The sequence below is a fragment of the Phoenix dactylifera genome, chromosome 3, assembly GCF_009389715.1.
Source record: "Phoenix dactylifera cultivar Barhee BC4 chromosome 3, palm_55x_up_171113_PBpolish2nd_filt_p, whole genome shotgun sequence".
Taxonomy (NCBI): domain Eukaryota; kingdom Viridiplantae; phylum Streptophyta; class Magnoliopsida; order Arecales; family Arecaceae; genus Phoenix; species Phoenix dactylifera.
In genome coordinates, this window is record NC_052394.1 from 7192219 (window position 1) to 7207806 (window position 15588).

The 15588-nt window shown below is 37.2% G+C and overlaps 2 protein-coding genes across 3 annotated transcripts; both read left to right on the forward strand.

Moving 5' to 3' along the window:
• Positions 1 to 7603: 7603 nt before the first annotated feature.
• Positions 7604 to 8536, forward strand: LOC103715222. The gene has a single exon (XM_008802784.4). The coding sequence runs from the start codon at positions 7688 to 7690 to the stop codon at positions 8294 to 8296; it is 609 nt and encodes a 202-aa protein (XP_008801006.2). The 5' UTR covers positions 7604 to 7687; the 3' UTR covers positions 8297 to 8536.
• A 3102-nt stretch (positions 8537 to 11638) lies between these two features.
• Positions 11639 to 14964, forward strand: LOC103715221. Of its 2 annotated transcripts, XM_039124462.1 has the most exons (4): positions 11639 to 11947; positions 12401 to 12633; positions 14401 to 14593; positions 14816 to 14964. In XM_039124462.1, the coding sequence occupies exons 1-3, from the start codon at positions 11717 to 11719 to the stop codon at positions 14591 to 14593; spliced, it is 657 nt and encodes a 218-aa protein (XP_038980390.1). In that variant the 5' UTR covers positions 11639 to 11716; the 3' UTR covers positions 14816 to 14964. The 2 variants fall into 2 exon arrangements, with proteins under 2 accessions (XP_038980390.1, XP_008801005.2); XM_008802783.4 differs by having other exon boundaries at positions 14401 to 14964.
• Positions 14965 to 15588: the final 624 nt, after the last annotated feature.

The window sequence follows — 15588 nt, forward strand, 5'->3', positions numbered from 1 at the left end:
TTATGGGCATGGTCATGACTATTAATATAATGATATTTGGATCCTAGCGAATCTCAAAAAAAATTTTATCCATGAGTTCATCGGAGTAGCTGTCATCAAAATCGATAGTATTATTTTATTTTTACTTTGGAATATTTTATTATGATCATTATAATAATTTTAAAACATGTCCGTTGAATGCAAGAGCATTGCCATTGAAATGATACTTGAAACACTTTCATGGGTGCACTTAATTCATGTTTAGAATAAAATGAATGGTTGTAAACATGCTAAACTTCCGGTATCAAATTCATTATATTCATAAGGTTAGCATTGTGCGTTATCCCAGCATTATCCATATTTTTTTAATCGATACCACTCCCTAAAGTTGTCTTGGGAGTTAATTTTTATGTATGATTCTTTGGTAGCCAATTACCTCCAAACAAATGACATCAAGGTGCGAGGTGATAGCTTCCTGGATTCAACAGTGCTTGCTTGACCAAAAAGTAATTTTATGAGGCATAAGATGCACCGTTCTAGATTAATGAAAAATCTTAAAAAGAGATAAACTATTGGGAATTTTCATATGTAGAAGAAATTGGAGGGTCAATGTTTGGGTTCACACTGCGTTGCTCAAACTGTGGCAGCCGCTCCTGACCCGGCATTTCGTTTGCCGCCGTGCTGACTTGGGCGCTTCGCTTTGAATGCGAGGTCTCAAGAAAGACGAATTCCCGCAACGACCCGGCCCTGGGACTCAAAGGCGGCGCTCGCGAAATTAAAATTTTCAAAATGGGTGGATCATATCTTCTTCACCACAAACATCAAATGGGGCCATTTCTTGTTTTGCTATCGGGCATTCCGTTGAAGGATTCATTACAAACATAGCCGTCGTTATCATTGATGTTCCGCCACCAGTTAGAAGATTTACGTTCAAGGATTCGTTTGGTTCTTAGAAAGAATTTTTTATGACCGAAATATTTTTTCTAGACTGACTTATGTTTGGTTGAGCATCTATTTTTCTGAGAACGTTGTATGAAATATCTATTATATACTTAATAAAGAGAAAAACTTTATCCATAAATTTTGATGGTTAAAAGTAATTTTCGATTTCCAACCGGTGAAAATGTAGTTTTTCCATCTCCCTCATGAGTTTTTATTTTTCATGAATATAGAAATCATGGAAATGTTACTTTTACGTCTCTCTCCTCTGAAAACTCCAACCAAACAAGAGATTCTTTTATTATTTTCCGTTGACCATCCTTTTTTTTCTTCCTCGTGAACCAAGCGAATCCTAAATTTGCAGCAACACCCTAGTCTTCCAAATCTGGTCAATCATCAATGTTCATTATGATACTGCATTAGTATACATTAGATTCTAATAAGGTTCTCCCTAAAATAATAAATATAAAAGAATAATATCATCATGGGAATTATAAATTTCGCATTGTTGACAAAATTATCATGTCATAATTTTATTTATTTATTTATAGGGTGATAAATTGCACCAATCCGTTTATGCAATGCCCAAGAATGAAAGTGGCATTGTGCGACATCTCGAGAGCAATGCCCCACAATGCTATTGTGTCATTCGATGTGCTTAAAGTAAAAATCCAACATCGTCATCGAGGAAAAGAAGAATGCAGCTGAATGGCAGATCAAAGACTCACCTACCCACACACTTTTGCAACTCTTTTGTGGAAAAATGGCATGTTTGTTTCATACCTCTTGCTATCTATTCAAAAAACATTGTTATCTCTCTCTCTCTCAAAAAAAAAAAAAAAAATCCTTATAACTATTATTAATGATTGTGGTAATAACCAAAAACAAAAAAGCCAATCTACTTAATACTTTTTGATTGAATTCTCTGGCAAATAATACATGGCTTCTATCAAAACTCCATACAAAAGTGGATAATTCATAATGGTAATTAGCCTTAAATGCAACAAGAGACTTCAAGCAATGATAAGCTAATAACTATATTAAAACATTTTTATTTAATAAGATAATTAGCATAAATGACAAAGGACAACCATAATTTTCACTATATTACATTTGTTACATGGTGAAGTAACACTGGCAACTATTACATGCATACATCTATTTACATGATTCATATATATACCATTTACATGAGATCAGCTGTTTTGATGCTGTAGCTGCCACTCTTTTAAACAATCCTCTTGGACATTAGTCGGGGTTGTTTTGCCGGTCCTCGCAAGATGTTTGTTTTTTCCCATAGTTTTCGATAACGCCAGCCCCATTTTCAGTTTTATCTCAGAGACCGCATGTCTCATCTTTGTTAGTTAGATCATGGGGGAGTGAGGGCTGAAAGGACGCCAGCAAAATAATGACGGCCGATTGGGTTGCTTGATATGTTGTTCAATACGTTAGTGGTTGAATTTATGACGTCTAAAAGGCCTTTCTATGTTGTTGTTTTTTTTTTTATTTTATTGAATGTAGTTATGCTAGAACTTATTCGGTTTATAAGAAGAAAAAAAAATTTTTTTGCATGAATATTCTTTCAAAATTAATATTTGCATGCATATCCTCATAAAACACTTGTTTTACTATCCTATTCTTTTTCTTTTTTATTTTTGTATATATATATCCACATTATCTAATGCTGTTAAAAAATTAACGGTATCAAATTAAAATAACTAAAATATCCTTAGTACATAGATACGTAAAAAAAAGAAACATTTATGATTGTGATGGAAGACAAAAAAGTAATTTTAAAATTCTATTTTATTTATAATTAAAGTAAATATAGTTTTTATTAATGGTGTTAGAAGAACCATTATATTAAGGGCATTTGTAAAAAAATAGTATTTTATGAAGGTACAGAAATAAATATAAATTTGAAGAGGGTATTCATACAAATCTGAACTTTTAGAAGATTACAGAAATAAATATAGGGGGAATGGGGTTCCGTCACCGGCTATTCAAACTCCCCACCAGTTATGCAACCAACCAAACGCTCGCGGACCGGTCGTTCCACCGGCTCACATGTCCGAACTTACCGGTTGCGGATGCGTGGTTGTTATCACCCAACGGTTAGACAGCCCTCCACGCGCGCGAGGGAAGCTTGCAAGACCAAACCTGATCCTAGTAATATTTTTCTTGTGCCGACTTGAGTTTAATGGGTCACGAGTGCACGGTGAAAGAAGGGTCATTTTGCTGGCATAATGAAGCTGCACTGTTATTGCCTGCAAGAGGCCCCCACTTGTTATAAACAATATATGATCATGTTAGTTGAAGGTTGAAGTCTCATTAATATCGATTAGGATCCTCTTGTTGCATGAGATAGATCTCATTAGATGTCGCATCAACGCTGCCATTGTTGAATTTATGCTAATCTGAATTGTTATTCATTTTATTTCAATTCATATTGTGGAGTTAATTAATCAATTAACATAGTATCCAAATTCAGGATTATGATTTTTTTGTTTAGATGGGTATATTAAACAATCCTGATGTAACAACATCTGGTTAAAGCTGATCACGAGCCAGATGGCCAACAAAATTATATTGCGCTTAGTCTATAACAACAGAGGAGAAGAGAAAATCAGGCCGATTAAGAGGTTTGAAATTGACTCTTCAAGATCGGATCTAACTTTTATTGTAGAGTCCGGTATGATTTAGTGTTTGATCAATTCTGTATCCAACAATCGGTAGCTTTCGGAGCTGTAAAGGAACGGGGGGAAAGGATTTCTAGAAAGCACCTTCTAAATTTTTTACAGACATGAATGGTTTTAAAAGAGCCGAGAGCTCTGATGATCCTCCAAATAAAAGAGTGCAATGGATGATTTATGAATTAATCCTCTTCAAATTAATTATTTGCTTTTTTTGACAGATTTTTTCATGTATGTGGTCCGGATTATACAAAACGGGGTGTAAAACCTGTTAACCCATTATTCATAGGTTTAAAATTTTTGGATTCAATTGGTTAATTAATGGCATTTATGATAGTCACGTAATTACGTAGATGCATACAAAAATGACAACCCCAAGGAACTGGACAACTTGAATTGATATTTCATCTACTCAGGTGACAAACCAATAGATGCTATTGTTAGTAATTAATAAATTTCTAGGCAGGGAAGATAGCGGAATGTATATGACAAATTGTGTTATTATTTATTTTTTTTTACAACAGCGGTCCACACTCTACAGATATGAATGTGGCCAATAAAATCAGAAAATAACAGAATAGATAAAGAATTCGACACACTATCACGCTCCATCCTTCGAAATGATGGGCCGCATAGGAGGCAACCCAATCAACTGTATTATTTGCTTTTTTGTAGACGTATGTGGCCTGATGGGCGCCACTCTCCTATAGTAGTCTGTGAATGCTATGTTATCTTGAATGACTAAGTCCACAAATAATTTTTGATCGGGCGCAGCATGCGCTTGTTAAGACGCAACAGCAAGATCCATTTCAAACCAGCACGTGGATCATTTTCTAAACCTTGGGTACTAATGAAATAAAAGATTGCTTTCAAGCCATGGAAGACATCAGGTGCTTCCTTGGCTCTATCTTCTTGAAATGAATGGAAGTGCCCATTAAACTTTATTTAAATCATGGTATGAATCATATACTTGAGACCAACCTATAGCATAATGTTACCATGGTTGTCTATTGTACGATATTATAAATTATAATATGGAAAGTTCTCTGATTCCGTGTGCCTTCCCTGTAAATGTTTCTCGTTATACTCTCTTTTCTGCCTCACATACATGAACCTATCCTCCCCTTTTCTCTCGAGGTATTATATCCTACTCAGCATGCACCATGTAGCTCTGCAAGCTCCTTTCTATTTACGGGCGTTTGATAAATAGGGTATATCATACCAAAACATAATTTCTCCTTTCTATGCTCCTGCATGCGCACATCAGTGTCTGAATAATATCATAGAGTACCGAGTGTCGAGATAGCCGGTGCACTCCCATTCTTATTTTTATTATTTTATTTAAATTTTGTTTTTTTAAATTTTGATCAAAGTCACTATCTATCTAATTAAAATGGTTTTTATGTTGAAGATGCTATCATTACAAAAATAATTAATATACTAATTAGCTAGGTTTATATCCTACCTTGCCCTACTGTAGACTAGTCTTCCTCCTGTTCTTAGTTTTAAAACAAGTAAATCCAAAAACTCTTGATCTAATATCCACCATGCATACTAAGTTGACGCATAAATATTGGGACAAGCAGCATTCTTAAAACTCAAAGCGTACCAAGTGTTGTGGAGGCTTTCTAGATATTTATGTAAGATATTTTTGTTTATCAAATTTAGTATCTTATAAACTTGATCTAATCATCGTGGACATTTCTATGTGCCTAGATCAAGCCCCCGTGGCATCACATAATTATTTTGTAGATAGTTGCTATTGTGGGAAATGGATGCAAAATCAATGTAACATATAAAAGGATGATTAACATTTTTTTCAAGATGTTATCCAAAATAGCTAGTCGGAAATTCTTATTTAGATTTCTTGATCCTGTATAACCCCTAACATCCTCGTCAGGCCAAAAATTTAAATCCATTCAAATCTAATCACAAACACCACATGTAGCTTATGGTCAGCCCTAATAGATCTGTCTCTGATACCATTTGTAACAACTCATGACCTCACCTAAAATGGCTAGCCATAAGATATTATTGGGATTTCTTAATCCTATATAAATACCCAAGATCTTTCCAGCGAATAACCGATGTGGGACTAAACACATGTCCGTACATGACCTCATATATTCTACCATAATTTTTTTCATGGTGCATGCTACGTACTTGCATGTTTCCAAAAATAAAAATGTAAAACATGTTTTCCAGTGACTATGATTCACGTTCTTTCTCTCTCTGAAAAGAAAAAAAAAACTCTGTTTGAATTACAGCAATTAGAACGAAAGTAGTATGTTTATGTAAAATTTTGGGTCAGAACTGAGTCATGTCCTCGGCCGCTCAAACTGATGAGACTAAAAGCTGAGCCTAACTTGTATAGAGCCCAACTTGTTTGGCCCAAATCCAACTCCATTGCTCAAATTAGGCAAGCCCACTTTTTGTCGAGCCCATTTCCAAACGTAGCTGCATCCAGGGACGACCGGGAATAAAAGAAACAAAATGGAATGAAATAAAATAAAGGCTCTAACAATAGTGACCTGTATAAATCTAGGTTAGGCTACAAGCCAACCTAGTTGGTTATTGTGACAAGTAGAAAGGATGGTTTAAGAACATCATCCTATCCTTGCAATCTTAGCTTGAATCGCCCCAAAGTCCAGAAAAATTTATTGTGTCTTAAGGATCATACTTAATTTTCTAAATCACCGATCTAAAAGTCATATACGCAGCCTACTAGCTTCTATCATGGTGCATGCAATCACCAGGTTGCTCACCGAAATGTTAAAAAGCTTTGTATGCTATGATTCTTCATGATTGAGAGTTTTTACCACCCCCATGATGGAGGGTAAAATTTTTTATAATCTACGATTGGATACAAAATTATAAAAGAAAAGCTCAATGAACCCAAATATAAGATATGTTTAGGGCTAGGGAATAACTGTTTATGTTATTTTTTCATCAACACGAATTGACTAGGCCCATTGTAAGCCATATTAACATATGTTTCTTTATAATTTCTAATTTGTAAAGCGAAACATGTATTTTCTTACAAGCTACATTGCATATCCTATCTATGGGACTAGCCTTGGAAAAAATAAAAAATATTTTATTATTTATTATTGATCATCCACATCTTTTACTAATACTTGGACATCTTCATGCTGCCATGCATCTATGACAATGCTCTTTCGAAGTTTTAAGATGCATTCATATCTAGTTTTAAGCAATTTAGAGCTTATCTCCTCCACTTCTTCTATTTTAAGCTTTTTATCTTCAAATTCATAGACAAATTTTCTTTTGATGCTATTTTTGATAGAAAAGATTCAGAAGAAGAGGATAACAAAATGGGACTAGCTTTTTCTCGAAAACCTCTAATACCTCCAACTTTTTTTTTTGATAAAATTTGAACCCAAGTCTCCGACAAATTTTATTTGCTTGGTAAGCTGGTATCCTCGGAATCAATCATGATAATTAAGATAATAAAAACAAATGAGCAGTCATTATCAAGAATACTTAAATACAATTTATTCAAATATATTAAGCATTTTATACAATGATTGGCACCTTTCAACCAAAGAAGCAAAGAACGGATAAACTTTCAACTTGAAGCTCCAAACGTTCAACCAGAGAACTGAAGTTGGACAACTTTTCATCCGACTATCATGCACATCCAATCCTTTTATTGGTAATCAACAGCTCGCCCTACTCTCACCAACGCAGCAACTACCGAAGTCCCTTGCAGAGCTTAATTGTTCCTTCCGAACGCATATCTTAACCGATTCCTCTAAATAATACCAATCCCTTTTCCACGCAGCCTTTTACTCTGATCCTCTCCATTTATATTATGAGGCCGGTTAATCAATCAATGCCGTCCATGTGTAACGCGATGGCTGTGATTGCATCGAGACCATCACATCATACGTGAACGGTCGTGATTATTTCTACGGGCCTCTCCTGCGGAACCAGCGATCAGCACCCAAATACCTCAGGAGCAACGGAACGCCCAGCCCGAACTAATCCACGGCGGAAATCGCCTTCCGGGAAACGTACTTTCCCCAATTTCTCTCGCTTCCTCCCTACCGCCCATGGACTCCCCCTCCTCCAAGCCCCACCACCGCTCCCACCGCCGCAACCGGCGGCGGCGCTGCTTCCTGATCTCCGCCGCCGCCCTCATCGTCGTCGCCCTCCTCCTCCTCGTCCTCGGCCTCACCGTCTTCCGGCCCCGCCACGCCATCACCACCGTCAACTCCGTCCGCCTCGCCGGCCTCCGCGCCGGCCTCGACGTCCCCAACCTCGGCGTCGACCTCAACGTCACTCTCGACCTCAACCTTACGGCCAGCAACCCCAACCACGCCAGCTTCCGGTACGGCGACGGCACCGCCGACCTCTATTACCGCGGCACCCTCGTCGGCGAGGCCACCATCCCGCCGGGGGAGGTCTCCGCCGGTGGCTCGGTCCAGACTGACGTCCTTGTCACCGTGATGGCCGGCCGCCTTATCGGCAACAAGGCCGTGTACGCCGACGTGATCTCAGGTTCGGTGCCGTTCACGACGACGACGGAGATTCCGGGGAGGGTGACGGTCCTCGGGGTGTTCAAGCATCACATGGAGACCTATACTACGTGCGATATTGTGGTGAATGTTCGGAATCGGACCGTGGAGAACTCGGATTGCAAGTATAAGACAAAGCTCTGAGCTTGGCAATGGGATTGTTTGCAAGTTAGTAGAGATTTTACATCCAAGATTATTACTTTTTATTGTTTAATACTAGTCTAGACATTGGATTGTGCTCTTGAATGAATTGTTATCAGTTGTAATTGAGCAAAGGCTATATTTTTTTCAGCTACGAGTAACATACTAAAGTCTAAACCTAATACGATTGCATTGTTGAGTTGCTTGCTATGTTCTGCAATCGAGCCAAGTTAAATTCCTATACAGTATGAATATGTGGTGTTGGTTTAATTGATTTAATTGATTTATTAGATTTGATTGAGCACTAAATTATTATGGCTTTTGGGGTTGCAGTGGTCACTGGTGTGATGACATTAGAGGATTTTAACCATCAAGCTTGCTTCTGGATGGTATATGTGAGTACTGTTGATTGTGGAATTGTCAGGAGCATAGGAACTGTAATGTTCTTAAAGAACTATTCCAGTTATGGAAGCACTGTGATGTTTCCTTGTTCTAGCTTGCCAAGTGCAATTTAGATTTATAATTGTCCTTGTTTTCATAGGTTACTTTAGTATTCCCTGCTAGCCAAACTTCCTTGTTGATCATCATCATTATTATAATCTATTAATCTCTAACTGGGGAACTTGTTCTAGTTTGAACTGCAAAAGTTTGCTTTAGAAGCTTCTTAAAGTTTACTTTATGTCGTCCAGCTTTAGGATCCTTCTATCTGAAGTTGAGTGTTGGACGGGATACTGGGAAAGGGGCCTTGATCTTCATTATTTTATTTGGGAGCAAGACTCCGGAAGCTTACTGTAGATGATTTGATCCCCATCCCTGTTGGTAGTATACATGAATGCCTGATGGCATTGTAACTCGTCTTGAAAAGCTAGCTAGATCTCGCCCTCTCCATTTTTGGCTAATTTAGGTGCTATAGACATCCAATATTGATGCTATCCTTCTTATCGATGCATATTGATTAAAAAGGAGGCAAATTTTTGCACCAAGCTTAAGCCGAATGCATGATTTACTGTTACCTTATTGGTTCTCCGAATACCAGCTTGGCAAAGCAAGCTTCTACAATTGTACACAGAGGTCCTTTTTCTCTTACTTAAAAGAACTTACATAAGTTTCATCAGCTCCATCTGCCATTAAGTGGATCAGTTACATCAGTTGATGACGAGCCAGATATCCATGCATGGGTTCAGAGAATGGATCTTCTCTTAGTTGAGCAAATGCTTCGGGCCCACTCTTTTTAATGTCACCTATTTAAACATATTGAGATGTTAGCAGAATTCTGCAACACTTTTATTAAGTTCCATGTAAAGCAAGTAAATAAATCTTGCATGACATATACCTTGTTGACGTTTGATAGAAGAGGTTCCTATTTGTCAAACTAATTCTTGGAAAGATCACTTTTTGATGTAGTTACATACTAGGCATCTCTTCTACTAATGTAATCACCACAGATGGCCTCATGATTCCATGGCTGCTTGTACTCCAGCATAATAGTTGTCATCTGTGATTTTTGACTAATTATTTGGAATAAGGTGTTAATACTAACTATATATTTGGATGCATCATCCTCATCACAATAATCTTATTCGTGTTTGTCATTAGTGATGCATAATCCGATTCACCCACATATATAGTTGCTTGGCTGTAATCTATGCAGGATAATTGCTGTATAATGAATTATCCTGATATCTCTCTTATGGCAAGTGGAAAGCCCGAGTTCGCATACTAAAGTACCGTAGTTCGAACAAAATACAAGGGTTATAATTGATACCATGTCGATGGTAAGTATTGTAGTTTGACCAAACAGAAATCTTTAGACTGTTAATTTGCAGCTAGATTGCATTGGAATGAAGCTTGGCAGCCCAGATCTTCATGAAAATAAAAGTTTTTTTTTTCTCACTTCAGGTCTAAATGGCGCCCAAAATTAAATGGATGGATGTCGTTTGCACTCGGCAAGAAAACATTTTTCTTATCATGCATAACAAGGACCGAGAATTACTAGGCATTACTGCCGTAATAACCATCCCAAAAGGAAGAAGATAATTTTTGCATCATAACAAAAAAACATTCCTCCAAGTGAAAGAGTCCAATCGGTTTCAAGATTTTGGTGTCGACATTAACGCGATTTTCACATAAGACATAAGTTTACCTATCTTTGTTTCGCAACTTATTAAGCCGGGTGGAATATATGCAGTGCATAAAGTTTACAATTTTCTATAACTTATTGAAAGATAATTTATGTTGAGTGATGACTTATAGTGATTGAAACCTAAGAAATCCATAAATGATGTCTCTATAGTCCAGTTACAACCAACAAAAACTAAAGTTAGCATTAATGGAATCTCGAGGATTAGTGACTATATACATTTTTTTGCGCAAATATAGCTATATTCTAAATGTTGTCAACGGTTATGACTTCTATGAATATTTCCTAATCGGTTGGACTCCTAATCAGTCTTCTATTTAAGGAGGAAACATAGAATTTTGAGTTTTTGGCTTGTAACGAGTAAGTTGATTTTAAATTAAACCTCTATCAGTGGGATGGCTTCGTAAACCCATGAACAACCATATTCTTACGTAGATATCCACAATTTGCAATGAAGATATTGACTCTCTCTTTGCATTTGTATTGATTTTATCATGTAAATTAGACTAAACCTTCACTTGATTTACTAAACATGCTGCGCCAAGTTGGATCCTAGCTTAGTGATGGGTTGGGATACCTCAATATGCTGTCCAATGTGGGAGCCTATGTCAAATTTAGATGGAATTCTAGGCTCGGCCTTTTATCGGACATAATTAAAGGCCATAAAAGTAGAATATAATATTTATCAATATAATTATTTATTTAGATTTGAACTATACTGGGAATGTATTTTTTTTTATACAACGACGACTCACACAGATCGAGTATGAGTACAACCAATAAAGTCAGAAAAAAAAAGTTGACGAAGAGAAAAAAAATAGACTCGTGACTCTTCCATAAAATCTCTCCTGAATGATTTGCAGCATAAAAGGTAACCTAGTCAGTAACACTATTCGCCTTTCGATAAATATGAGTGGCCCGAAAGAAGTCAAACTTACGTATATTCCGAAGCAGCGGGTGCCGGTCACGCATATGTTTGAAGTTAGTATTTTAAGGAACTAATTTTTCTTTTTCTATATATTATATGCACAGGCACTTCAACTAGTATATAGAAAAGAGATACATGTGAAACAAAATAATTGAAAGCGAAAGCACTCAAACACCTAAAGAAAAAGCTCATATAAATGTCAAAAATCCAGACACACTCATCTGCCGTTCCTCTGAGTGCGGGACACCCAGTTAAGTGTCCTTAGCATCACAACCGATTAAACTTTAGGCGCGTTATAGATAAGGGCCTTTCGTCCTACCAACGTCTTCTCCACCTCTCCTCCTTTCTTTTAGCAATGGCGTCTCCCGCGACTCTTGCCCTCGGACCGTGCGCCGGCTTGGCACCGAGCCAAGCGGGCCGAGCTATATTCCCGACGAGACCCTCGCATCTCCTCCCTCCGACCTCCGTCCACCTTCAGGCCTCCAGCAGAAGACCCAATCTCCACCTCCTGCGCAACCACCTCCCCGCCGTCAGAGCCGTCGCCGTCGACTCCGATCAGCTCGGCTCGTCCCAGCCGGCCGAACAGGTTATCTCCTCTCAGCCCCTCTCTCTCGCCCTCTTGTTTTAGAAGTTCTCTTTTTTTTTTTGGAAAAAAAAGGAATTTTGGTTACGTTCTACGCAAAGTCGGCGTCATTTTTGATGAATTGCCGAAGAATTTTGCCACGATATTGCTAGAAAAATCAGAGAAGAAGTCAACTTTCTCGCCCATTAACGAAAAAAAGTTCGTTCTTTCATTAGTTTAGTTGGTGTTTCCACAAAAATGTAATGTTTTTATGAAGAATTTCTTGAGCGGAGAAGGATATGCGCCTCTTCTTCCGTGAATTTGTTCATGAGAATGAGATAAAATTACAGGAGCTGTTGCCAAATATCACAGATTTAGAATCTGTTTCGAAGAATTTGATGAACAAAGAAGCACCTCATTTTCTTCTATTAGTAGTTTAGCACGAGATTGAGATTGAGATTGAGATAAAAACCATAGGTGAAGCCGAGGAAGTATTACTTTGTGGTGGCGAATGCCAAGTTCATGCTGGATGAGGAGGAGCACTTCAAGGAGCTCCTGTTCGAGAAGCAGCGCAACTATGAGGAGCGCAACAAGGAGCAGGACTTCTGGCTGGTGGTGGAGCCCAAGTTCTTGGACAAGTTCCCCAACATCACCAAGCGGCTTAAGAGGCCTGCTGTCGCCCTTGTCTCCACTAATGGCCCTTGGATCACGTAAGCCTCAGTAACTTGCCTTGTAGAGCTACTTTTGATTCCACATTATTTTTTTCATTAATCACTCCGAATTCTTTCATTTCCATGTAAAGATCATTTCTTTCACGAGTACGTTCAGCTACTCGGCCAAATACGGATACACCTCCATGAGCTTCGGCAATGTTATTGATCAATTCCATGATTAGTGCTGTTTTACCCACTCCAGCTCCCCCAAATAGTCCGATTTTTCCTCCACAGCTATAAGGAGCTAAAAGATCACCACTTTAATCCCTGGTTCAAAGATTGATAATTTCGTATCTAACTGTATAAAGGCATGCATAGATCTATGAATAGGAGATGTACGAGTATCTAGAGGACCTAAATTATCAACAGAAAAGTTTTTACACCATCTTCTTTGTCTTCTTTGGAAGCTAACTAAGAAGAAAAGATAATCAGTCCCTTGTGCTCTGATTCATCATGTTCCCCAAGAACATTGAAAATTCATCCGAGAGTAGCTCTGCTGATTGGAACACTTAGAGGAGCTCCCGTGTCATAATTTAACATTTAACAATATAAAAAAAACAAATAAATTATATATATAATTTATTATATATATTATTATTTTTTTCATTACTATTGTTTATTGTTCTTCTCGAAAGAGATAAGAATTGGTGAATCAGAAACAATTATTACTTATAAAAAAAATCTCAATTTGTTTGATTCAAGCTATCTATTTCTTCTCGGCAAACTTACTTATAGCCGTGGAATTCTTGTCAAAGAGTCTTTTTTTTTTTCTTTTAAGTACTGCAAGTCGAAGTTGTTTAAATAATTTGATTAGGAGAATTGGAATGTTGAAAGTGTCCTTGGTACTCACCAAAGATGGGTGGCAGAGTAGCAAAGATTGCACCAAGAGAGCCTATAGGAGCAATAAGAACATGTATATTTGCCTGCATCTGCATGCTAGACAAGGCAAATATGCATGGGAATTAGGTTTTGTACTGTTTTTGCTTCAAGGAGCATGTATATTGAAAAGTTTTTCGATGAAGAGTGCAAAGGCAATACCAGAATATCAAGAATGGCATTCATCTCAGAAGCACTAATTTAGACCAAAGAGCAAAACTGTGTGAAACAGAAATATATATCATATGATCTACATCCATTTCAAAACATGATAACATATTGCAGCGTATAAGCTACATGTTCTATTTCTTCTTATATGTACTCTATCACAATGATTTGTACTTGGGGGTTTAGAGTCACTGGCATCACTCAGTATTCTGGAAGTTAGTTCTCTTCTTTCCCCCATTTGTGTTCCATGTATGAGCTCGAAATTCTCAAGAGAAATCTGCTGATGCAAAGTTTGACCTCTCTATATTGAGTAGATCAAGTGCCACACAATTGCAAAGCCATAAAAAAAAGACTAAATTCTTTGCAAGAGGCTCTATTTCCTTTTCAAGTGATCATTCTTAGACTAGTTGCATGTTTTTGTGTATCTTGAGTTCTATTTACCGCTATTTCATGAATTCTGTAATTAACTGCCCCAAGAATATGGGGATTCACATGTAATAAGCTAAAGTAATATATAAAAACAAATCTTGCTTTTTTGCTTTATTGATACAGTGCTATTGCCAGCAAATTACTGTTGAAATGATATGAACAAAGCACTGATTATGTCTATCTTAGATGCTTACAACAAGTATATCTTGCACAGTGTCTTGTTTACATTTACGATGAACATTGGCATATCTAGGTTCCTTGCATTGAAGTATTCCAGAATGGTTTTGGCAGGTTCATGAAGCTTAGATTGGATAGAGTTCTAGCAGATAACTTTGAAGCAGATAGTCTCAAAGAAGCTTTAGCTTATAATCCAGTCGACTTACAGTTTGAGAAGCCAGAAAAATGGGCAGCACCTTACCCGAAATATGAATTTGGATGGTGGGAACCCTTTTTGCCTCCAGGATCCAACAAAGTTATGGCATAGATTCAAAATGTTTATCTTGTCTAGTTTCATATTTCCTTCATGCAGCATTGGGATTTCTGTGAGATTGTATGTATTTTTTGTGGTTAGTGAGTTATCTATTTTAGATGCTAATATTATTCTAAGTATGAATAACAACTCAGTAATCAGTATGCTCTTCTCCAGCCAAGGGCCACCAGAAATGGCTTGTCTGGCTCAGGCTCCAACTGCGGAGTTATGGCATAGATTCAAAATGTTTATCTTGTCTAGTTTCATATTTCCTTCATGCAGCATTGGGATTTCTGTGAGATTGTATGTATTTTTTGCGGTTAGTGAGTTATATATTTTAGATGCTAATATTATTCTAAGTATGAATAACAACTCAGTAATCAGTATACTCTTCTCCAGCCAAGGGCCACCAGAAATGGCTTGTCTGGCTCAGGCTCCAACTGCTTCACTGAGGAAATGAATATATTACCTATTTCAAATCCTTGGGTTTATGTTGTCGGCTGCATAAATTAATCAGTGGCAGCAGCTCTCTCCAAAATAAAACCAAAGAGCAAATAAACAAAAAGAATGAGATTTCAGTGGAGTCAATTGCCAGGAACAGGGCTGTCAGTAATGGAAGCTATTTTTGGATAATAGATAATAAAAATTTTATTATAAGCTTTCAAACGTTTGCTAAAGTTGCTTTTAGAGATAAGCTTTTTTTTCTTATCATAAACAATTGATTAATTTTATTTAAATATCTATTGGTGATGATTTTTGACTTAAAAATTTTACTTTGCTTGCTTGCCAAGCAGGGTAATTATTGTTAAGCAGCCAAAAGACTCACCAAGTGGATGCTTTTTATTGGCAATGCCATATTAATATAATATCTGTATTAATTGTTAGTTTTTGCACAATGTAATCTCTTCAATGCTTGCTCAATGGTTTTTTACTTCTGTAGAAGTGGTTCCTTGAAAGTTTAAATTGGAAAGGATCACTGTAGCCTTTTTTTTCCTTTTTGAAGTTCTCAG

Bases quoted from the DNA above. Each gene is read 5' to 3' on its own strand.
- LOC103715222 (XM_008802784.4), top strand. From the start codon at position 7,688: ATGGACTCCCCCTCCTCCAAGCCCCACCACCGCTCCCACCGCCGCAAC.
- LOC103715221 (XM_008802783.4), top strand. From the start codon at position 11,717: ATGGCGTCTCCCGCGACTCTTGCCCTCGGACCGTGCGCCGGCTTGGCA. The intron at 11,948-12,400 runs GTTATCTCCTCT...TAAAAACCATAG, and splicing joins CGTCCCAGCCGGCCGAACAG to GTGAAGCCGAGGAAGTATTA. The intron at 12,634-14,400 runs GTAAGCCTCAGT...TGGTTTTGGCAG, and splicing joins ACTAATGGCCCTTGGATCAC to GTTCATGAAGCTTAGATTGG.